The following is a 24,900-nucleotide window of genomic DNA, read 5'->3' as shown; positions in this document are numbered from 1 at the left end:
ACAGTGGTAGAAAATTGTGTGTTTCAGAGCCTTGGCTTCACTACCTCGACTGTGAGTAAGATACTCACCTCTTCACCTTTTTTTTTATTTTTTTTTATTTTTTTAACAAAAAACTCAAGGTGTGCTGATGAGGTGAATGGCTGTTGAGGTAAAATAGTCTCTAGTGAGCAACCTCTGGGGCAACTGCCACTCCGCAGTTGTGAAAGGCTCATTCAGGCATGCGGGGCTCTGTGTGGCTTGACATGCCTTTTGGAGTGGCAACCCCACTATAATGACAGTCTGTATATGGGTACGGTTGGTTCTCCGCAAAACTGGAAAAGTACCATACCAGTACTGACTCAACTTTGCCTGGATAAAGAGTACTGGATAGGAATTAAGGAATGTGGAGGATGATGTTCAAGACTTATTTGGATTCACTGTGTGGAAAAGGTATTCACACAAGTACAAGCAGACACTCAATATTTTTTTATGCTCTCCTATCTTGAGGTAAGACAGTTATGGTTAGAAACATGAAGGTTTGAGTTTAAGGTCTTATCAACACTGAGGTCTTTAGAACCTAGAGTATACAAAGACATGCAAAGAAGTCTACTGTGGCTGCATTATAGGAACCATAATCACATTCATCTTAAGCAGTTTAGGGAAACAGTGATGAGTTAATACCAATTCATTCCAAATATGAGTACAAAATCGTAACCACTTTGCCACCTCACTTAATCTGATTGACCAAAATGTTTTGTATTATTGAAACACTATTCCAGAACCTGGAACTCAGTACCAGTTGCAGTATAAGAACAACAAAGATTTTCAGTATTTCATGTTATTATTGATTCAATTTAAAAATTTAAAATGCTGTTATAGACTACCCATTGTAGAAACATTATAAGACCAATTAATGAATCAATGATAAACAAGTTGATAAGTAAACTGAATTTAATAAAATGGGATAAAATAATAATCACTACAGGTGCCAATGAATATACCAACAAATTTTTAGAACTTTTAACTGAAAATTTTGAAGCTTGTTGTCCTAAATGTTGCAAGAAAATATCAAAGCAAAATTGTTACACCAAATGACAAAATCTAGAAAGCTGGTACACCTCACATCCCAGTAGAATAAGAATCATAATATTATTCTATCATGGTAGGTCCAAGTACAATAATGCAGACAAGGAAATCTATTTGAAAATGAAAAAGATTTACAGGTCTGAAATTTAGACATCTAAGTGCAAAGCAAATGACACATTTATACTGAACTCAGTGAATAAATGCAAAGCTGCATGAGAAATTATTAAAACAGAAATAAACTGTGACGAAAAAGTATGAAAGACACCAGTTCCACCTGTCAGTCCTCAATCAGATAACTGCATAATGGAGGATGGGAGTAAGGCAGAGGCACTGCTGGCAGAAATGAGCAGTAAGCAGAAATTTTATATGAGGGTAATTATCCAGAATGTTTAAAAATATCTGTAGTTACACAAGTAGATAAGAAAGGAGATATAGCATTTCCAGATAACTATCGACCAATATCACTTATACCCATAATATCAAAACTAATAAAATACTACTTGCATAAACAGATGAGTTAATATTTTGAACATAATGATGTACTTACCTCCTCATAGTATGATTTCAGATCCAGCCTTTCTACATTCAAAGCAGTTGAGAGTGTGGTAGCAAAAATATACAACTGCTTTGAAATAAAGATATTATCTGTGCAACACTGTTGGACCTCAGGAAAACTTTTGATATGGTGTCCCACAATATTCTGATGAAAAAGATCTACCCCTATGGCGTGAGAGAGAATGTTCTATGCCTAATGCAGTCTTACTTGGACAATAGAAAAGAGTTGAGGTAAATGATCAAATCTCAGAATGTCCTCAGTTGTAAAAGGTGTACCTCAAGGATCTGTTGTTGGACCTTTCCTTTTCATTATTTACATAAATGATTAACCTGCAGTTGTACCATGTGATGCAGTGCCAAATGCTGATGACACGACACTCATCACATGTGATACCAACTTTGAAAATGTGCAACACAGCATGACAGTGGCAATACACTACTTGGTTTGAGGGAAATGTACCACAGAAGAATGATAGTAAAACTGAAGCTATTGTATTCAATCTGAACGCTCCCAGTCATGATAACAAAACAGTAAAATTATTAGGATTTCATTTAGATCAAAAGCTCAGCTGGGATACCCACACGGGGAAGATATGTGGCAAATTGGCATATGTCATCTATCTGCTTTACAAGCTGAGGAGCAGTGTGAGTAAGGAACTTTCGTTATATGTATATTTTGCATTCTTCCATTCCCACCTGAAGTATGGAATACTATCATGGGGCAATTCTGTAGACTCAAAATTGGTGTTCAAATGGTAATAAAAAGCCATAAGGTGCATAGCAGGAGTCACCCCATATGAGTTGAGTCGAGATTATTTTAAGAAACTGAATATAATGACAGTGCCTGGGCTGTATATTTACAACTGCCTTGCCTTCGTTAAAGAGAATCTGAGTAAATTTGACTTAAGGAAGACAGTTCATGACCATAACATAAGAAGTGGATGTACAATTAATATGCCATATGCTAGGCTTGCAAAGACAGATAACACATACAAGTATCTTGGTCCTGTCTACTTCAACAAATTGCCTGAAAATACCTACACAGTGCCAGTAAATAAATTTAAAACTAGTCTTTCGAGGTGGATGAAAAGTAAAGTAATTTACTCTGCTCAAGAGTTCCTTGAGTATGTGATAAATGACCCACCTTCCTTGTGAGAATGAACAATAAATTAAATGCAAACTATACATATGCCACAGTGTGCAACTATTTTATTACTGTTTCATGTATTTATTGTTAATTATCTGTTTGATTATTTATTTGTCATTCACTAGACTATGTAGTTCATTTATCTTGTAACTAATCTCTTTGTAAACTTCTTGTTGTTACTGACATTTGCATAAATGCATACTGTATCCAACTTAAGTTATTATATTGTAGTTAATGGCATTTGTCATGTCAAAGTTTATATTATTATTATTATTATTATTATTATTGTGTTAACACTGATGGCACCAATTGCACGTTAATATGCTCAAAGATGGAATAAAACATTTGTATTTGTAAAATAAGACAAGTATTACAGTTTGAAACAGTGTGTTTGGGTTGATGCAGGGCATGCAGATACACAGACTTCATTCATCCAGCATTTGGGAATGAGAGCACTTAGCAACTTCTAACAAAGATTACACATAATTTCACACACACACACACACACACACACACACACACACAAAAACAAATGTGAAACAGAAAAGTTAATCACTTAGAACTTTTTCTGGCTTATATGTGTAAAGGCAAATATTCAACAAATTAACTTATATGTGAAGTAATCAGACATTTGAAGCTATTTTGTATATGGGAGTTCAATACTTTAAAGAATCAGTGGTTTACCGGTATTCAACTAACTGATTAAAATTCTGGTCTCTGCAAAGTAAAATAATTGCCTAGCACTGTGTAATTAATATAATCCTTACTTGTAACATGCATGAATATATATCCTTGGAAAAATCACCGAGATACTGGCTATTCAGGAAAGTAAATGCTCATACCTATATAATCATCACCTATTGTTATTCAGTGTGAAGTGATAATTGCAAATATGCATCTGATGAGTCTAACAGGAAGAAGGAAATAACTGGAGCAATAAAGGAATTAGAGCTTCTTGCCAGAAAAAATTATTACTTTGTGAAATGTGTAAGTGTCGAAAGAAACCCAGTTGTTATATGTTACTGGTATCTGTGTGCCACATATGTACAGTTCAGTGTCCTTTATGATATTGGACATCTTAAAACCAGGGTTATACTGTACAGTAGCTATTTACATTTTCACATTCTGTTTTAGAGGTTAGGGTTGATGTGTATGGTCACAGCAGTTCAGAGGAAGGCTGCTAGATTTGTTACAGTAGGTTCTAATAACATGCAAAAGTTATGGAGATGCTTTGGTAACTCAAATGAGAATCCCTGGATGGAAGGCAACATTCTTTTCGGGGGACACTGTTGAGAAAATTTTGGGAATCGGCATTTGAAGCTGATTAGTTTAGATTAGATTAGATTTACTATCAATCCATTTGATCCATAGTGAGGAGGTCCTCCAGGATGTAGAGAATGTCAGAAAAACAACAATACATGACAAATATTTACAACTAAAACAAATAAGCTAATGTTCCATTCCACAGGTCCCACGTGGAATGATCATCATTTTTTAATGAACACTATATGGAAGAGTCACTTTACAAATACTAATGCACTGAATTTAAAATAAGAAAGTTTTTTATTTATTTATAAGGTAATAAATGTGTAATACAACTACAATAATACTTATTTACAATGAACACATTACTGCACTAAAATGGTGTGGAAGTTAGATTGTACTTACACACACACACACACACACACACACACACACACACACACACACACACACATATATATATATATATATATATATATATTTACAATGAACACATTACTGCACTGAAATTGTGCAGAAGTTATATTGTACTTATATATAAAAATCAGTTGGTTTTACTGAAAAATTCATCAATGGAGTAGAAGGAGTTGGCTACCAATAAATCCTTTAGGCTTCTCTTATACTGAATTTCATTGGTTGTTAAGCTTTTTATAGCTACTGGCAAGTTATTGAAAATGTGTGTTCCTGAATAATGCACACCTTTTTGTACAAGACTAAGTAACTTTAAATCCTTGTGAAGATTGTTCTTATTTCTAGTAATGATTCCATGAATTGAGCTGTTAGTTTGAAAAAGTGATATATTTTTAATGACAAATTTCATTAAGGAATAAATATATTGGGAAGCAGTAGTTAGTATCTAAGGTTCCCTAAACAGGCTTCTGCAGGATGTTCTTGAGTTCACACCACATATAACTCTTACTGCATGTTTTTGTGCCCGGAAAACTTTAGCTTGGCTTGATGAATTACCCCCAAAAATAATCCCATATGACATTATGGAATGAAAGTAAGCATAGTATGCCAGCTTTTTCATTTTTATATCCCCTATGTCTGACACAATTCGCATTGCAAATAGAGATCTGTTGAGACACTTTAGCAGTTCTGTTGTGTGCTCCTCCCAGATGAATTTATTATCAAGCTGTAATCCCAAGAATTTAACACTGTCCACTTCTTGTATCTGTTTGTCATCGTATGTTAGGCATATACTCATGGGACACCCCTTACAAGTTCTGAACTGCATGTAGTGTGTTTTTTCAAAGTTTAGTGACAAAGAATTTGCTAGGAACCAGTGATTAATGTCCACAAATATTTTATTAGCTGATCTTTCTAAGACCACACTTGATTTGCTATTTATTGCAATGTTTGTATCATTGGCAAACAAAATGGACTTGGCATCTGGTAATGTTACTGATGAAAGGTCATTGATATACACAAGAAAAAGTAAGGGCCCTAAAATGGACTCTTGTGGGGCCCCACATGTAATTAGTTCCCAGTTGGATGATGCCTGATAGCTTGATACAGGTCTCTTTCCTAATAACACCCTGTGTTTCCTGCCAGAGATGTAAGATTTGAACCATTTTGCAGCATTTCCTATTACACTATAATATTATAATTTATTTAAAAGGATATTGTGATTTACACAGTCAAATGCCTTTCACAGATCAAAAAATATACCAGTAGCATGCAATTTGTTGTCTAATGAATTAAGCACATTTTCACTGTAAGTGTAGATAGCCTTCTCAATATCAGAACCCTTTAGAAATCCGAACTGTGACTTTGACGGTATATTATTCGAGATAAGATGGTTATAAAGCCGATTGTACATTACTTTTTCTAAAATTTTTGAGGATGCTGGCAACAGTGAAATTGGATGGAAATTTGATGCTATTTCTTTATCTCCCTGCTGCCATTGGATAAGCAGCTGCCAGCAGCAAGTCGTATACTCCTAGCTTACTTATTTGTTACATAGTTTAATTCTTAATTTCTTTGCGTGTTTTTGGGTACTTGCATTGTTTAATTCACAAATTTCGGCCGTATTATAGTATTTGAGAGTTGTAGCATTGCGCTTTAGTACCTGATCGGTGTAAATTCGCGTAGTCGTCTGTCTTCTGTTTTTGTTTTGAACGGCCAGTGTCGGTTGGTCACAGCCAGTGTGCTCCCTGCCACCATTGGATAAGCAGCTGCCACCAGCAAGTTGTATACTCCTAGCTTACTTATTTGTTACATAGTTTAATTCTTAATTTCTTTGCGTGTTTTTGGGTACTTGCATTGTTTAATTCATAAATTTCTGGAGTATTATAGTATTTGAGATTTGTAGCATCGCGCTTCAGTAACTGAATAGCGTAAAATAGCGTAGTCTCCTTCTGCTGCCGAGCAGTGTGTCAGCAGTACGCAAGTAGCAGCATTACTGCATTTACTAGGCAACCTTGTATTTTAATAACCATTTAAATTTTGTGTCAAATTGTTTGTGCTCTGTAGATTAGCTCAGATGTTCTTTGCACAACAGTTTTTAGCATGGATAGGGACTGTGACTGCTGTGTTCGGATGTGGGCTGAGTTGGCATCCCTTCGCTCCCAGCTTCAGGCAGTGTTGGCTTCGGTCACGCAGCTTGAAGCTGTTGCAATGATGACCATTGGCAACAGCTTCAAGCTGCATGACCGAAGCCAACACTGCCTGAAGCTGGGAGCAAAGGGATGCCAACTCAGCCCGCATTGCACTGTGGGGGTCCGGATGGGGGTTTGTCGGGGACGGCAAGCTCGTCCCACGCATCCCCCGATCGGACTACAGCTGTGGCTGCCCGGGATACTGCTCACATTGAGGCTGACCCCTCACCCGCGGTAGAGTGGGAGGTCGTCTCAAGGTGTGGCAGGGGGCAAAAGACATTCCGGAGGGCTGAACGGAAGGCCTCTCCAGTTTGTCTGACGAACCGGTTTCAGGCTCTGTCTCCGGCTGATACTGATCTTCGGCCAGATGTGGCTGCTTGTCTTGTTCCAGAGATTGCCCCCCAGTCTGCAAGATCCGGGCGGTCACAGAGGGTGGGCTTACTGGTAGTTGGGAGCTCCAACGTCAGGCACATAATGGGGCCCCTTAGGGATATGGCAGCAAGAGAGGGGAAGAAAACCGATGTGCACTCCATGTGCATACCAGGGGGGAGTCATTCCTGATGTGGAAAGGGTCCTTCCGGATGCCATGAAGGGTACAGGGTGCACCCATCTGCAGGTGGTTGCTCATGTCAGCACCAATGATGTGTGTTGCTATGGATTGGAGGAAATCCTCTCTGTCTTCCAGCGGCTATCTGATTTGGTGAAGACTGCCAGTCTCGCTAGCGGGATGATAGCAGAGCTCACCATCTGCAGCATTGTCGACAGGACTGACTGCGGACCTTTGGTGGAGGGTCTGAATCAGAGGCTGAGACGGTTCTGCGACCATGTGGGCTGCAGATTACTCGACTTGCGCCATAGGGTGGTGGGGTTTCGGGTTCCGCTGGATAGGTCAGGAGTCCACTACACACAGCAGGTGGCTACACGGGTAGCAGGGGTTGTGTGGCATGGACTGGGCAGTTTTTTAGGTTAGATGGCCTCGGGCAAGTACAGAAAGGGCAACAGCTTCAAAGGGTGCGGGGCAAAGTCAGGACATGCGGGGACCAAGCAGCAATCAGTATTGTAATTGTAAACTGTCGAAGCTGCATCGGTAAAGTACCGGAACTTCAAGCGCTGATAGAAAGCACCGAAGCTGAAATCGTTATAGGTACGGAAAGCTGGCTTAAGCCAGAGATAAATTCTGCCGAAATTTTTACAGAGGCACAGACGGTGTTTAGAAAGGATAGATTGCATGCAATTGGTGGTGGCATGTTTGTCGCTGTTAGTAGTAGTTTATCCTGTAGTGAAATAGAAGTGGATAGTTCCTGTGAATTATTATGGGTGGAGGTTACACTCAACAACCGATCTAGGTTAATAATTGGCTCCTTTTACCGACCTCCCGACTCAGCAGCATTAGTGGCAGAACAACTAAGAGAAAATCTGGAACACATTTCACATAAATTTTCTCAGCATGTGATAGTCTTAGGTGGAGATTTCAATTTACCAGATATAGACTGGGACACTCAGATGTTTAGGATGGATGGTAGGGACAGAGCATCGAGTGACATTATACTGAGTGCATTATCCGAAAATTACCTCGAGCAATTAAACAGAGAACCGACTCGTGGAGATAACATCTTGGACCTACTGATAACAAACAGACCCGAACGTTTTGACTCTGTAAGTGCAGAACAGGGAATCATTGATCATAAGGCCATTGCAGCATCCCTGAATATGGAAGTAAATAGGAATATAAAAAAAGGGAGGAAGATTTATCTGTTTAGCAAGAGTAATAGAAGGCAGATTTCAGACTACCTAACAGATCAAAACGAAAATTTCTGTTCCGACACTGACAATGTTGAGTGTTTATGGAAAAAGTTCAAGGGAATCGTAAAATGCGTTTTAGACAGATACGTGCCGAGTAAAACTGTGAGGGATGGGAAAAACCCACCGTGGTTCAACAACAAAGTTAGGAAACTACTGCAAAAGTAAAGAGAGCTTCACTGCAAGTTTAAATGCAGCCAAAACCTCTCAGGCAAACAGAAGCTAAACATTGTCAAAGTTAGCGTAAGGAAGGCTATACGTGAAGCATTCAGTGAATTAAAAAGTAAAATTCTATGTTCCGACTTGACAGAAAATCCTAGGAAGTTCTGGTCTTACGTTAAATCAGTAAGTGGCTTGCAACAGCATATCCAGACACTCCGGGATGATGATGGCATTGAAACAGAGGATGACATGCGTAAAGCTGAAATACTAAACACCTTTTTCCAAAGCTGTTTCACAGAGGAAGACCACACTGCAGTTCCTTCTCTAAATCCTTGCACAAACGAAAAAATGGCTGACATCGAAATAAGTGTCCAAGGAATAGAAAAGCAACTGGAATCACTCAACAGAGGAAAGTCCACTGGACCTGACGGGATACCCATTCAATTCTACACAGAGTACGTGAAAGAGCTTGCCCCCCTTCTAAAAGCCGTGTACTGCAAGTCTCTAGAGGAACAGAAGGTTCCAAATGATTGGAAAAGAGCACAGGTAGTCCCAGTTTTCAAGAAGGGTCGTCAAGCAGAAGCGCAAAACTATAGACCTATATCTCTGATGTCGATCTGTTGTAGAATTTTAGAACATGTTTTTTGCTCGCGTATCATGTTGTTTCTGGAAACCCAGAATCTACTCTGTAGGAATCAACATGGATTCCGGAAACAGCGATCGTGTGAGACCCAACTTGCTTTATTTGTTCATGACACCCAGAAAATATTAGATACAGGCTCCCAGGTAGATGCTATTTTCCTTGACTTCCGGAAGGCGTTCGATACAGTTCCGCACTGTCGCCTGATAAACAAAGTAAGAGCCTACGGAATATCAGACCAGCTGTGTGGCTGGGTTGAAGAGTTTTTAGCAAACAGAAAAAAGCATGTTGTTCTCAATGGAGAGACGTCTACAGACGTTAAGGTAACCTCTAGCGTGCCACAGGGGAGTGTTATGGGACCATTGCTTTTCACAATATATATAAATGACCAAGTAGATAGTGTCAGAAGTTCCATGCGGCTTTTTGCAGATGATGCTGTAGTATACAGAGAAGTTGCAGCATTAGAAAATTGCAGCGAAATGCAGGAAGATCTGCAGCGGATAGGCACTTGGTGCAGGGAGTGGCAACTGACCCTTAACATAGACAAATGTAATGTATTGCGAATACATAGAAAGAAGGATCCCTTATTGTATGATTATGTGATAGCGGAACAAACACTGGTAGCAGTTACTTCTGTAAAATATCTGGGAGTATGCATGCAGAATGATTTGAAGTGGAATGATCTTATAAAATTAATTGTTGGTAAGGCGGGCACCAGGTTGAGATTCATTGGGAGAGTCCTTAGAAAATGTAGTCCACCAACAAAGGAGGTGGCTTACAAAACACTTGTTTCACCTATACTTGAGTATTGCTTATCAGTGTGGGATTCATACCAGGTCGGGTTGACAGAGGAGATAGAGAAGATACAAAGAAGAGCAGCGCGTTTCGTCACGGGGTTATTTGGTAAGCATGATAGCATTATGGAGATGTTTAGCAAACTCAAGTGGCAGACTCTGCAAGAAAGGCACTCTGCATCGCGGTGTAGCTTGCTGTCCAGGTTTCGAGAGGGTGCATTTCTGGATGAGGTATCGAATATATTGCTTCCCCCTACTTATACCTCCCAGGGAGATCATGAATGTAAAATTAGAGAGATTCGAGCATGCACGGAGGCTTTCTGGCAGTCGTTCTTCCCGTGAACCACATGCGACTGGAACTGGAAAGGGAGGTAATGACAGTGGCACGTGAAGTGCCCTCCGCCACACACCGTTGGGTGGCTTGCGGAGTATAAATGTAGATGTAGATGTCGATGTAGATGTAGAAACAGTGGCTTAACTTCAGCATATTTCAACCATTCAGGAAATATTCCACTGATAAACAACTGGTTACACAGATAGCTTAACATGTTACTTAGCTCAGAATCACTTTATTTAATTAACTTTGTTGATATTTCATCATAACCACTAGATGTTTTTGATTTTAAAGATTTTATGATGGACATTATTTTTGCTGGGGTAGTGAGGGTCAAATTCATATTATGGAAGTTACTTGAAATGTCTGGTCTGAGGTATTCCATAGCAGCATCTACCGAACCTGACAACCCCATCTTTTCAGTAACAGTTATAAAATGTTTGCTAAAAAGTTCTGCAACACTATACACATCTGTCACCAATGTATCATTTACTCTTAATGTTATTTGTTCCTCTTCATGTCTGGCTCTACTGGTCTCCTCCTTCACTGTATCCCATATTGTCTTTATTTTGTTATCTGATATGACTATCTTTTCCTTGTAATATTTTTGCTTTGATGTCCATAATACAGTCTTTAATATTTTGCAATATTTCTTGTAATGTGCTATAGCATCAGCATCGGAACTGTTTTGGATTGACATATACAGTTTTCTTTTTGTTTTACAAGATACCCCTATTCCTTGAGTAATACATGGCTTCTTTGTAGACTTTGCTCTAACCTTGGTAAGAATTGAGAGAAAACAGTGTTCAAATAAGGTAAGCACTTTATTAGCAAAAGTGTTATATTTTTCATTCATGCCATGAGCAGTGTAAACATCAGTCCAGTGAATGTCTCTGAGGAGTGTCCTAAAATAATCAATTTTTGGTTTATTGATTATCCTGTTGAGCTTAGGTTTAACAGATTTTATATCCTGTTCAGTATTAACATTTAACAGAAGGAACTGCACGTCATGGTCTGAGAGGCCACTGACTATTGGTTTTGTAATATAATTTTGTTCATTGGACTTTTCTTTAAAGATATTATCAATGGCTGTTTGTGAGCAATTGACGACCCTAGTGGGGAACTTTACAGTGAGAATTAAGTTGAATGATAGTGTTACTAACTCAGATAAGTTCTTATTGGGAGAGTCTTTAAGGAAATCTACATTGAAATCACCAGCAACCACTATTTCTTTGTTTTTGGTTGTTAAATGGACCAGTACAGCTTCAAGGTGGTTTACGAACAGATTAAAGTTACCTGCATGTGCTCGATATACACTTAATATTATGAAGGATTTTTTGTGAAATTCTACTTCTGTTGCACATGCTTCCATATGCTGTTCTAGGCAAAATTTGTGAATGTCTATGTTCTTAAATTTGTGACAGTTCCTGATGAATGTGGCAACTCCTCCTTTCTCCATTTCTGATCTACAAAAGTGAGATGCTAACATAAACCCCGTAACAGTTACAAGTTCTATACCAGTGGACACATGATGGGTTTGAAGGCTCTAATTCATCTGTGCAGATAGTTAATTCATTAATTTTATTTCTCAGTCCTTGAATATTTTGATGCAATAAAGATAGCTGACATTTCACATTGACCGAGTTAAAATTGGGTAGAGTTAAAATATCTGCTGCCCATTGAAAATTCGTAACCAATAGCTGCTTATGCTGATGTTATAAGCTAGAATTATGTTTTTTGGTTTCTTCCTCAAACTGAAGGTTTGTCTCAGTTCTAACCTCTCTTAAAATTAGGTTTCTTTCTGTCCTCCCTACCCTGAAAAAGGGTCTTTTCTGAACCCTGTAACAACTGGTATTTTAACACTCATTACAGTGCCTCCCCCCTTTAACTTTCCTGCTATTTTCCCAGCCAATTTACCCTTCCCCTTCCTGTTGAGGTGAAGGCCATGTCTAGTATAATCCCACCTATTGAGAGAATCAACAGGAACCACACCACTTTGTGACCCTGCACCTGACATAAGCAGCCGTTCCAGCTCCAAATTAACTCTCTTGACAGAAGAGTTCAAATAAGGTCGGTCATGGCGCCCAAGAACAGATACAAACTCAACACTAGTATGCTTCAATGCTGATGCAATGTTTGCCAGGTCACACACTATACTGTACCCAGGATCTCTGTCATACTGTTACCTGCCCCACACACTGTAACCATGGTGTCTTCCTTAGTGAAATCTTTGCAAAGTGATGCTAAATCCTCTGTCACCTGCTCCAGACTAGCACTAGGTTTAAAAAAATTGGTGACATGGTATTCTGATCCTAGCTGAGTGCAGCATGATCCTACTGCCACCAATATACGTTTTTTGTAAGGATCACAGAGATAATATATGTCAAATTGGGGCTCATATGGAGTCACATAGATAGTCATTTTTCCCTCACTCTATCTGTGAGTGGAACAGGACTGAGACTAGTAGTGATACAGGGTACAGGGTGCAGGATACTCTCTGACAGGCACTCTACTATGGTTTGTGGAGTACATATGTAAATGTAGATACATAACATGTATGACTTCCACATTAAATTACGATTTGTGAATTAAAATGTACATTACTATTAGATAATACCAAAATGTTCACTTACTGAATAGATGGAGGTTTACATGTCATTACTTGCCTCTCACTTTTTTAAATATCGTTTTGCTATTTCTTATGTTGGTAATAAACATGTAGTGTTTGTAGGACTGTTCTTTTCTCCAGCTATTCTAGTAAAGGAATGATTGAAGGTTTTTCTGTTTGGCTAACAATTTTCTTATTGTTATGTTTCAGGACAATGTATTCACCTATTTCCTTTCCAATGAGGTCCCCATAGTTCTTACTTTCTTTGTTGCAGTATAGATATTGTTATAATTATACATTCTTTTATCTCTTCAGATATTGTTTCTCAATATAACTTGCTTTAACGTGCATTCAATATTCTTTTTTTCTGGTATGGAGCTCTAATTTCCTTAGGGATCCAGTTGTTTGCAGTCCTCTTACTACCATTTACTTTGGGTAAAGGTGTAAATGTTTCAAAATGCAGTACTAGAGAATTTAAAAATAAGATGAATTTATTATCTACATTAATAGTCTGATAGATGTCTAACAATGACTTCATAATTCATTACATTGATTAATGTCATCCTTGTTGAGGAATCTTCATTTCACTTTTAGTATAATATTTTGGGGATTGCTTCTTTAATATCCATTCTGACACCAACGGAACCTGTGATCACAGAATCCTGGACTTCATACATTTGCTGACACAACATACTTATCCTTGTTAATCATGAGCATATAGATATTTCAGATTTTGTACATATACCATGTCGTCGAAGTTCCTTATTTTCGAACTATTATGCAACCATATTTCATATGAACACATTAATAATTATTAACAATAATGAATAAATGTTTACTAAAATGAGAGACACTGAGGATGACACATAAATGTCAAAAGATGTAGGGGTAAAGAATAGAAAAAAGGAATACATTATGTCTTGTGAAAATGGAGTTTTTCAGAACCTAAATGTCATTTGTGAACATGGGGAAAAAGAATCAGTAAGAGATTCTAACCCTAGAAAGATGACTGTATCACAGTTATGATTGAAACTGTGACAATGGTGCTCTTAGCCTTCATTGCTAGCCCATTTTGGATGATGAATTTCCTTCACCACTGGCATATGAACTCGACACTCTGTGATTTGTATGTGAATGTTGCAGTAAACATTATGGTTACTATACCTTAGAGACTTTAGCTACAATGGCAGGTCATGTGACTTGTACAAGGCACTCTACTTTTTTTTAAAAAAGAAAGCAACAAAAGAAGGAAATAATTCAGTATTGGATACATAACTTGCAGTAAATGATAAAGTTGAAGACCCTTAGTTTATCAAAACAGTAAATACAGAGAAGTGAAGTCAGCCACCACTAGACAGGCAAAAGGATCTGTAGTTCACAAAGCAAAATAAAAAACGAATATGTGAAAAAATTGAACTTCGCTATCATATGTTCATTTAGTATTCCTTCTTTTGCCCATTTGGCATTACCTCTTATGTCAAAATCTATCTCTGCTGCACTTTAAAGGTAATTGAGTAATTAATATCTTTTTGATAATACTATAATATTTTTAGACTTAAGGCTATCATATAAATGTTGTGTATTGTCCACAAAAATGTAAAATGCCTTACCTCGAAAAAATTTATTGCATAAAATAAAGTCATGTAAATTCCAGAAAACTGCTGAAAGATGAAAAGCACTGACATAATTGCTATTGGCTTATATGCTGTGGGTTTCAGAAATACTTTCAATCCCTGAAAGAAATTTGGAGCTGTTAGTGCTCTCATATCCTGTGATCTGACCATAGCTGCTAGTTGTTTCTTGTGGCTTGTTTTCTGCAACATAAATGGTATTTTGCTGATGTAATTTGAGTTCAGTGTCTGCAGTAACTACTTTTTACATTACGCTGTAATTGCAACAACAAATAACTATGTTTCAAACAGCACTTCTCATGACAGAGAAAAAGTAATATCAAAATAAATTAACAAACAGCCACTAAATTTGAGTTTAAGAGCTAGAGTTTTCATCTTCTGGACAGGGAGTGTGACAACAATTTGGAAAGATGGGAGAAATGAAGGAAGTGGTCTCATGAAACTGAACTTGAAGAGATTTGGAAGCGCAACACAAACAGAAGGGCAGGGAGTGGGGAGTGTGGTTTTTAATAGGATAATAACCACCACTAGACAGAGAAAGCGTACACACTAGGAAGAGAGTAGCTTCTGAACAAGACATGTAGGTAGTAATCTAATTTATAGATAAACAGTTGTGTGCAATGAAGTCTTCAGTAGCAGAAATTCTCACAGTAAAAGCAATCATGTTAATTCTCTGTGACACATGCACACAAACATTCTTCTATGTAACTAGTATATACGATTTACTTATTTCTCTGTGGAGTGCTACACATGTATGCTTGTTAGATCTACTGACAGGTCTTACATGATACTTCAGTGAGACATACTGATGGAATGCTGGATCTCTTTCCTGGCATGACTGCTCATTGTCTGTATCTAGGGCTTGTTGTAATTCTGTTTGTTTTGCTGGAACTTGTTGAAAGATTGGTCCCTGTTCCAAAATATATGACTTGGTTGAACCCAGGTGTTTCTTTAGCAATGTACAAGACCTTATGTCCTCAGTTAAAATATCCTAACCCTCAGTAATATTAACAGACTAATTTTTTCTGACGTAGAATTTCATGCTAACATTAATCCAATCTTCTAGCCACAGTAGTAGATGACTGCTCTGTCTCTAAACTGATGTTCAATTATCTTACCACACATCTTATTCCCATACCCCAGAACTGAAGTCAAGCTTGTGCCTCTCTCCTAAATACTCAACAGTATTCAACACTTTCCTCCACCCTGGGAAAAAGCTGAGTGAGGTGGTGCAGTGGTTAGTATTGTATGTTTGCCAAATAACTACATTATAGTGGATGCCATTGATGGTGTTAGCATGCTGGTGCTCAAAACATTGCTCCAACACACTCAGAGAAGCTTCCAGAAATACATTGAGCTAAATTTCTGATCTACCCAGCCCAATAAAGTTATTGACACTGTGATCAGTAGGCAGTTTCCTGTTAATATGAAATTTTCAATCCTACACTACTAACAGTCTAATTGTAATGACCACATGTATGTTTTTCATATTCCTGTAGTTCTTATTTGGATGGCTATCCTCTGGCATTCAGTGATTTTGGTTTCTGTTATATATTGTGATTTGGCTCACAAACTGCTCATAGAATTGGCTTAAGTGGGCAAATGGTACTTGATTTTGACTGGCTCATGACTACTTTAAACAGATATATTTGTCATAAACTTGGTGTTCTACCTGCAGAACACATGATTATGACTTTAATACATGGGTATTGTATGCAATACCAATGTGGTAGTAAGGCTACCCTCCTGAAGTTTCATGCAATTAGTTTCAGAATGGTAAAATTCAGTGGAATTATAAAAGCAAAATGGGTAGAAAGTTCAGGAAGTTATGGCAAAAACAAAAGTTAATGTATCAGCAACAGCAACAAAGTCACCAGCAGCAGCCCAGTGATCAGCAGATAGAGCGGCAGTCAGAGATGCCACCACAGCAGCTGAAACATCAACTACACTGCCAATATACCTGCTGCAATACTTGAGGCAGCAGAATATATAAAAAACAACTCCTTCTGCTCCTCTTGCACCTTATAATGAGACTAATGAGATTTACCTCAGTTGCTCTCTGCTGTACTGTCAGGCAAGTAAGATCATAATTTTACACTGCCTGGCAAAAAAGTGAGGCATTCAGAAGCAGAGGAAGAAATGAAATGAAACTTCTCAGGCTCAGAGGGCATGAGATGTTATTTCAATGATTACACAATCAAGTCAAATTAAAAAAGAACTTATTAATTTGAGCCCCACTTATCAGTATGATATTGCACCCTGTTTGGACTGGAAGCATGCATTGATTCTGTTGGGAGGGGCACATTAAAGCTAGTGTATCCTTTCCTGAGGCAATCTGGCTCACAATTGTTGTTACTGGTCTTTGATATCCTGTATACTGTCACTGGGATGGGATTATGTCAAAGCTTGTCCCACACATGTTCTATCACGAATGGATCTGCGGTCTTGGTGGGTGTTCGTGTATATCAACATCATGCAGACAGGCCATAAGACACATGCCATTCCACCACTCTGGTTGAAAAATGACACCACGATACTGTTGCATGAGAGGTAACACATGAAGATACAGGCAAGTTACACTGACATCTGACCATGTCTTCTAGATACTTCACTTTTATTTCCAGCCAGTGTATTTGTGAAAGTACATTGTCGCTTTCTTCAGGAAGCTACTTGCACAAAGCAATTCAGAACTGGAAACCACTCTCAGAACCAAGTAGCTTACCATTTGGTTTGGAACATTGTCTTGGTGATGCTGTCAAAATTACTCAATCTTTTGACCTAACATCAGTGGTGCAAAGAGCATTGATTAACAATATAGCTGTGTCCCAGTATACAGCAATCAGTGTTGTGCATATTGGTCATCTGGTGATGACAGTTACTTTATTTGGAACCAAATAACAGCACCAGTAGCCTTGTTCTTTTTGGTAACCACTTTCTGTTTCAGCCACAAATTCATTTTCAAGTTATGGGTCTAGCATTGTTTGAGCCCCAGAAAGCAGTACCATATGATATAATTGAATGCACTAGAGGAGGAGGAGGAGGAGGAGATTAGTATTTAACATCCCCTCAACATCACGGCCATTAGAGACAGAGAACAAAGTCAAATTAGGTAAGGACAGAGAAGGAAAGTGGCCATGCCCTTTCAAAGGAACCGTCCCACCATTCGCCTTAAGTAATTTAGCGAAATAACAGAAAACCTAAATCAGGGTGGCTGGACGTGGGTTTGAACTGTCATCCTCTCCATCGCAAGCCCAGTGTGCTAACCACTGCGCTACACCACTCAGTTAATGTACTAGAGCAAAATAAACTGATCCACAGGTAACTAAGTCACAACTTTGATGTATTACTCTTAGTGCATACCTAAAGCTGCACATTCTTTTAAGTAGCTTATCTCTGTGCATATTTTACTATACAGAGGTGTCTATCCATAGTTCAAGAAACTTTATTTTATTTATGTACTCAATTACTTCATTATGATAAGATATGGGCTTTGTATGAATTCCATTGTTTCATGAGGGGCTAAGGATAATGAGCACTGTTTTGCTCTTGTTTATCAGTAATTTATTGTTATACAGGCAGTACAGGAGTCTTTCACTGCTCTCAGTTATGTCAGTTCTCTCCATTGAGGCATTCTGGAAAGCAGGTTTGTATCATAAGCAAATTAGATAGGAATTGTGGATGATAACTTTTTGTGTAGGTCATTGATGTACATCAGGAAGAGGAGAGACCGAAGGGTGGAGCCCTGTGGGATAGCAAAGGTTACTAATGGTTCCTTTGCATGAACTTTCCTTCCTTGTTGGCTTGGAGAGTACAACCCGTTACTTTCTGTTGGAGAGATGAGCGGAGCCACTCATTTGGCTAGCAAACTGATCATTGACTTGGTTCGCTCACAACTCTTGGTAAATGGTATTTGGTGTTGAATGTTTCATAGCTGTGCCAAACTGATATATTTATCACAAACTCAGTGTTTGTGTTAATAAAACAGGCTTGTGACTTGGTATCACATCTGATACTTAAGTTAGTACACTGAGCTGACATGTGTAATGGGTAAGCCAGATTTAGCTTCTCCATGGTTTCCCTAAAATTATTTATGTGAATACTTGGGTGGTTCCTTTTAAAAGACACACCTGATTTTCTTCCCCTTCTTATACTTGAATCTAGATGCTCCACTGCTCTAGAATGTTTGTCTTAACTGCCTCAGCCATCCGGACATGCTTCCTGTCTGACTCAATTCCCAAGTGCTGCTCACTACTGATGTGACCCCATTCATTTTCCCCATTGCTCACAGCCTCACTGTATTCCCACAATGGAATGAACAATGCTAAGCATCCACATTGATATTAGTCCTATGCCCATCGAGATATACCTATACGATTACATGTGCAGTGAGTGACCATTCTTTTGGAAAGACATCACTCAAATATGGTAGAACCTCACTTATCTGACCTCAGATGGTCTGACTCCTGCTTAGTCTGACCATTACATTCCTGGTGTTTGTTAGGACTTGTCAATAACTCATCACCCACAATATTGATCAGAAGGCAGTCTAACAGCAATAGGCATGGGAGTTAGCTGAGTTTTAGTATGAAATAACTTGTTTCTAACTTGGTCAGGGAGTTTATTGTGCTCGTTTATAAATTAGTGACAATGTTCTTCTGAGTATATTAGATAGTGTAAAACTACATCATGGCATCATCTAAACTTAAGCATATGATGATTTAGTGGAGAAATTAAAAGTGTTTGAAATGTTAGGTAAGGTGAGTCTCTTCAAAACATTGCAAGTGAGGCAGGGGTTAGACTGTTAAAGACTTGAGAAAAAATACAATAACTCTAGATAGTCATACAATAATGATCAATGATGTGAAAGAACTCAGAATATGTAAGACTTTGAAGAAGTCTAAAAGTAAAATTCTGGACAATGCTTTGTGGGTGTGGTTTGAGCAGGAAAGGAGAAAAGGAACTTCATTGGCCAGACCACCCATAAAAGATAAGTCATGGATTTTGTATGAAAACTTACATGAAAGTGAAAAGTTTACAGTGAGTGAAGGCTGGTTACATTGGTGGAAAAAATGATGTGGCATTCAAAATATAATTATTTTAGGTGAGAAGTAGTCTGCTGGTGAAACAGCTGCCAATAAATTTATTCTGAAATTTTAAAACTTAGTTAAAGAGCTTAATGTGACCCCTGATCAGGTAAAACAACATTGATGAATCTGGTTTGAACTACAAAATGCCCCCTACAAGAATTCTTGCTACACAAAGTCAGTCTGTAACAGGTACAAAACTTGCCAAAGATAGAATTACTATTGTTCTCTGTAGTACAGCCAATGGCAATTACAAGATGCCATTGTTTGTGATCACACAGGGGAAAAAAACAACATTTATATCAATCTTCGTAGCAGATTAAAACCGTGTGCTGGACTGAGACTCGAACTCGGGACCTTTGCCTTTTGTGGGCAAGTGCTCTACCTCATCTCATTCTGGAAACATTTATATCAGATCACTGCCTGTATATTATCATAACCAAAAGTCAACATGAATGGAATCCAGCCTCTTTAAGGAATGGTTTTATGACCAATTAGTCGCAGCAGTTACAAAATACCTAAATGGAAAAGAACTCCCTAAACGTGCCATGCTGATACTCAACAATGCAACATTTCAACCATCTGAAGATGAACTTCAAAAGGTGAAATAAAAGTTTTATTTCTTCCTGTCAGTGTAATATGTCTAATCCAACTCATGGATCAGGGGGTCAGTGAATGGCTGAAGAGGTGATATTGCCGAAAACAAATTTATCAGTGTTAGAGAGGACACAAGGAGGCAGCATCATTGTTTCAAGTGATGAAATCAATAAATACGAAAGATGTGATCTATACAGTTGCCAAAGTTTAGGAACAAATGCTGGCATCAATGCATGAAAAATCTTGGTGTGTTGTGGCCAAAAATGAGTGAAATTAAAGATGAAACATCAAAAGAAATGAGTGAAGAAAATAAAGCTGAAGCAGACCATACAACAAGTGATGAATTCAAGATGTGGACATTAACGATTTTGCATGATTTTCAAACTTTACAACTGAATGTTGAGCCCAGTGAAATAAGTGAGTAGATCAATACAACTGGCACTGACAGCATTATGGAAAAAGAATTAACTGATGATCAAATCATTGATGCTGTGAGTCAAAGAAGCAATGAGCAGGAGAAAGATGATTATGGTGATGAAGGCAATGAACCTATGGCTCGAATGTCACATACAGATGGTGAAACTGCATTTTATATAGCCTTTCAATACAACAAACAAAGCTCTATGTCTACCCCAGAAGACATTTTGTGGACAAGTAATGGTGGAACATAGTGGCAAAATCAGGGTGGTTGATTGCTAAAGAAAAAGTTCGTTACACATTTTTTTATTCACGCACAGTAGCAAAATTTTACTGTGCCATACAGATTTATTTTAGAATATGGACACTAACTTATGTTAAACTTTTGTATAAGACTTTTTAGTGTGTTAACAGTTTATTGTCATTTTGTCACTGTTTTAACGTGAAACTATATTTGAGACAGTATTTCCAGTTGAAAATTAAAGTTTTCCTGTGCTGTATTGTGATGTTACGGGCCAATAAAAATGTTCCTCTGATAATCGAAACTTTTTTGAATTCTGACCATGCTCTTAGTCCCCTAGGGGTCACATTAATGAAGTTCTACTTGGCTTGTTGACATTTGTTTCACTGTGGATGCAGTAGTATCGTCCAAACTCCTAACACAATCAATAATTTGTAAGTAGGGGTTTAAAGGATGGGGTACACTGCACTGCAGCATATGATAAGTTGAGAATTTGGGTCTGATGGAAAGCATGTCTCAGTGACTGAGGCAGTTAATAAAGCCAGTCTACAGAAGCGGAGCATCCAGGCTGAGTCTTGGTCTGGCACAAATTTTCAAATTTCAACACTGTTTTACCACAATGCTCTGTGTGGCTGGAAGTCACATGTTTCCCACCATCCTGTACTTTTACTTCTCCATTCCCTATTTCATACAATATATGCACTATCTTTGTTTTTGGAGGTGGTGTCTGTTCTGTTGGGCATGTCTGACACAACAGATACTACTCAAATATACATGTTTTTGTATGAGCACAATGGCACCTTGACATTTGATTCATTGTGGATACAGTAATATTGTCTGAGCTCCTATGGGATTTAATAATTTGCACATAGTGGGTTAATGGACAAGAGACACTGCACTGCAGCATGTGATAAGTTGAAAATTTTGTTCAGATGGAAACTGTGATCAATGGACTGTGAGCAACAGAGAAAATGAATGAAACATCAGTTGTGAGCAGCACTGAGGAATTTGAGTTAGTTGGGAAGCATGTCTGGATGACCAAGGCAGTTAAGGCAACCATTCTAGATAAGTGGAACATCTGTGTTTGAGTCCTAATCTGGCACAAATTTTCAATTTTTATCATTGCATTACCACAGTGACTTGTGCAGCTGGAAGTCACAAGTTTCCCACCCATTCTTTTCCTTTACTTCCCCATACTCTGTTTCATATAATAAACAGTGATATTGAGAACACAGTATCTGCAGATTAATATAGACAGTCTTAAATGGATCTCTCAGACTACTCTCTAAATTGAAATTGTCTGATGTCATGCATATAATGAAGATAAAAAGTCAGAAATGTCTATTTTGCACACATACAATCACTGCAGAGGTGAAGTAGCATATCCTGTGGAAATTCTCCTGATTATCACAACCTATAAGCAACAAGAATCAACACCAGTATAAGAATTATGAATTGTCCAAGCAACAGAAAACCCTGAAAAACAGAGCTTAACACTGTTTAGCTTCCTTCTATCTATTGGTTATCAGCTATTTTGTATATCAAAGAAAAATCTCAAGATTGGAATAAATTATATTTTTGCATTTTTAAAAAAGTATTTTTTTACATAATTAACAAAGTTATACATTATTTCTGCATATGATTAAATATACAGGAAGCAAATGTTAGAAAAGTGTGTGTGTGTGTGTGTGTGTGTGTGTGTGTTTGTGTGTGTGTGTGTGTGTGTGGGTGGGTGGGTGGGTGGGTGGGTGGGTGTGGGTGTTTGTGTCTAAAATATTGTACATTCTAGATATGTCAAATAAATGCCACAAGTTTTAAATAATTGATTTCACTGATACAATTTATAAAGGTTTACATAAAACATCTTTTATTAGGAATCTGTATCTAATGCACTCAATGTGTCACACATGTTTTATAAGATTCACTCTTTTTTGTATACAAGGCAAACTATTGTTTATTAATAACCATTTTTCATTAACTGATTTATTTTTGTGTGCACTATTATTCTGTAAGCCTTACAAATTTAGTGCACTATGAATATGTGTGTCTCATATTGTCCACAGTTTTTAATTGAAAACTGTCATTCATATTGCTTTGTTTACAGAAAGTGTGGGTGAGTTACCACTCGAAGTTATGGAGGCCTTTGTCAGCTGTCATCTGCATGTTTTTTGGATTGTTGCTAAATAAGTTGTGATTTTATTCACACAATGGGTTTTGATTAAGTAACATATCATTCTCAAGTGTGCTGGTAGCTATGCTTAGGATAGTGCAGTCATATAAAAAACTGCACAAAATTGGACAACTCACACTGCTGTCAGCTGGAGTCACACTCCACTCACTTGAGAATGGGTCATTATTGAACCAAAACTGGCTGTATGAACAATATTACTACTTCACTGACAACTGGAACGTTTTATTCTGAGAAACAAAACATCATTCAATGAGGATGAATATAAGGACAGCAAATAAATAAATAATGTGAACGGATAGAGTAATAGCACTCTTAAGCACAGCAACTCTTAGAATACTTACATTGTTTCCTCCTAACCATTTCAGTGCTTTTTCTGCCTCATCAATTCTTCCTTTTGTAACAAGCCACACTGGGCTCTCAGGTATCCAGATAGCCATCACTATTATTGGCACAAATGTGTAGATTAAATTGAGCCAGGCACAGAGGCGCCAATCTAATATTGCACCTTCTCCATAAATAATTAGCATCCCTATTAACGGTAAACAAACTCTATAGCGTTATCTGCATACATAAATCAAGCGTATATTTATCTCTGGATGATCAACAAACAAGAGATGAAAACACAGCTTTGCAATCATGATGACAATATACCACATGTTAACTTTGACTTCTGCCTAACTGAGGTCAGATTTAGTGTTTATTTATATTTGAATAATTCTTTTCAAATTATAATCAAGTAATCATAATAAGGTAACAACAAGTTATGTAGTGATTTAGTTGCAAACAGAAAATTAATGAAAAACACACTTTCTCTTACTGTAAAGATCAAAATTGAGATTACATATATAGTTCACTTCACAGGCCCATGATTAATAGATCCTCAGGGATGTGGAACATGTCATAGGGACCCAGTTTAAAATACAGATTTTACACAAGAGTGAATATGCTTAAATTTAAGGTCCATTTTACACATACTTCATGGAAAAGTACTAAAATATGGAAAGGGCTAAAAAATTTAAACTAATTTTCATTTACAGTGCAATAGTTTTCATACACATGTAAATATACAGTACAAGTCATAAATGATGACTATAATTTTTTACACATACAGATAACAAAAGAAAGAAAACATGTTAATCATTTAATGTGACATTGAATAACTTTGTGATTTAGGTATGATGAATGGCTGTTGATGCATAAATAATGCCTCAAGTTCTGATCTTCAGGTGTCAGCTCATGGGATGAAGTTTTGAAGTTTGAACAGTAAATGAAAAACATATGGCTTCGAGAAGAATGCTACATACACTCACTATTTTGATCAGTGTTTCACTGTTCACTCTAAATGATTTGTGTCACCCCAGCAGTTATTAATAAATATCGTGGAGGAATACCTCCATGACAACTTTCACATCTGTGATGTATACCTGTATGCATCTCAGCTATTGGCTTTCTTGTGGAAGAGCAGAAGAACTAAACAAATATCTCTAGAAAAATTTTCTTACAGATACCTCCTATCAGCAAAAGTATTTTATACAACTGATATCCCTGGGGAGTACAGTGCGTTTGTGGCATGGGATGACCATCCCTAAACAATGCAGATCATGACTAGAATTTGTTTCAAAATGTTGTCAAGAATCCAAGAATAAAAATAAGGTATATCAGCATTTATTTAGGTATCTCACAAAGTTTCATTGTGCGAGCAGAGAACAGGAACCTTGATGTGCAGCAGATGCAGGTGTTGCAGCTGAGACACTGCCAATGAACAATGGAG

General features: G+C 37.6%; 1 protein-coding gene across 1 annotated transcript in view; it reads right to left on the bottom strand.

Moving 5' to 3' along the window:
* LOC124721795 (facilitated trehalose transporter Tret1-like) overlaps positions 1 to 24,900 on the bottom strand; it is a 198,277-nt gene that overhangs the window by 8,282 nt on the left and 165,095 nt on the right. Inside the window, exons 6-7 of the mRNA XM_047246917.1 lie at positions 23,471 to 23,658; positions 14,579 to 14,782 (exon numbers count right to left, since the gene is read on the bottom strand). Coding sequence (XP_047102873.1) covers positions 14,579 to 14,782; positions 23,471 to 23,658 — 392 coding nt within the window. The remainder of the gene's footprint in view (positions 1 to 14,578; positions 14,783 to 23,470; positions 23,659 to 24,900) is intronic.

The sequence above is a fragment of the Schistocerca piceifrons genome, chromosome X, assembly GCF_021461385.2.
Source record: "Schistocerca piceifrons isolate TAMUIC-IGC-003096 chromosome X, iqSchPice1.1, whole genome shotgun sequence".
NCBI lineage: Eukaryota > Metazoa > Arthropoda > Insecta > Orthoptera > Acrididae > Schistocerca > Schistocerca piceifrons.
This window is presented reverse-complemented; position numbering and strand designations above follow the sequence as displayed.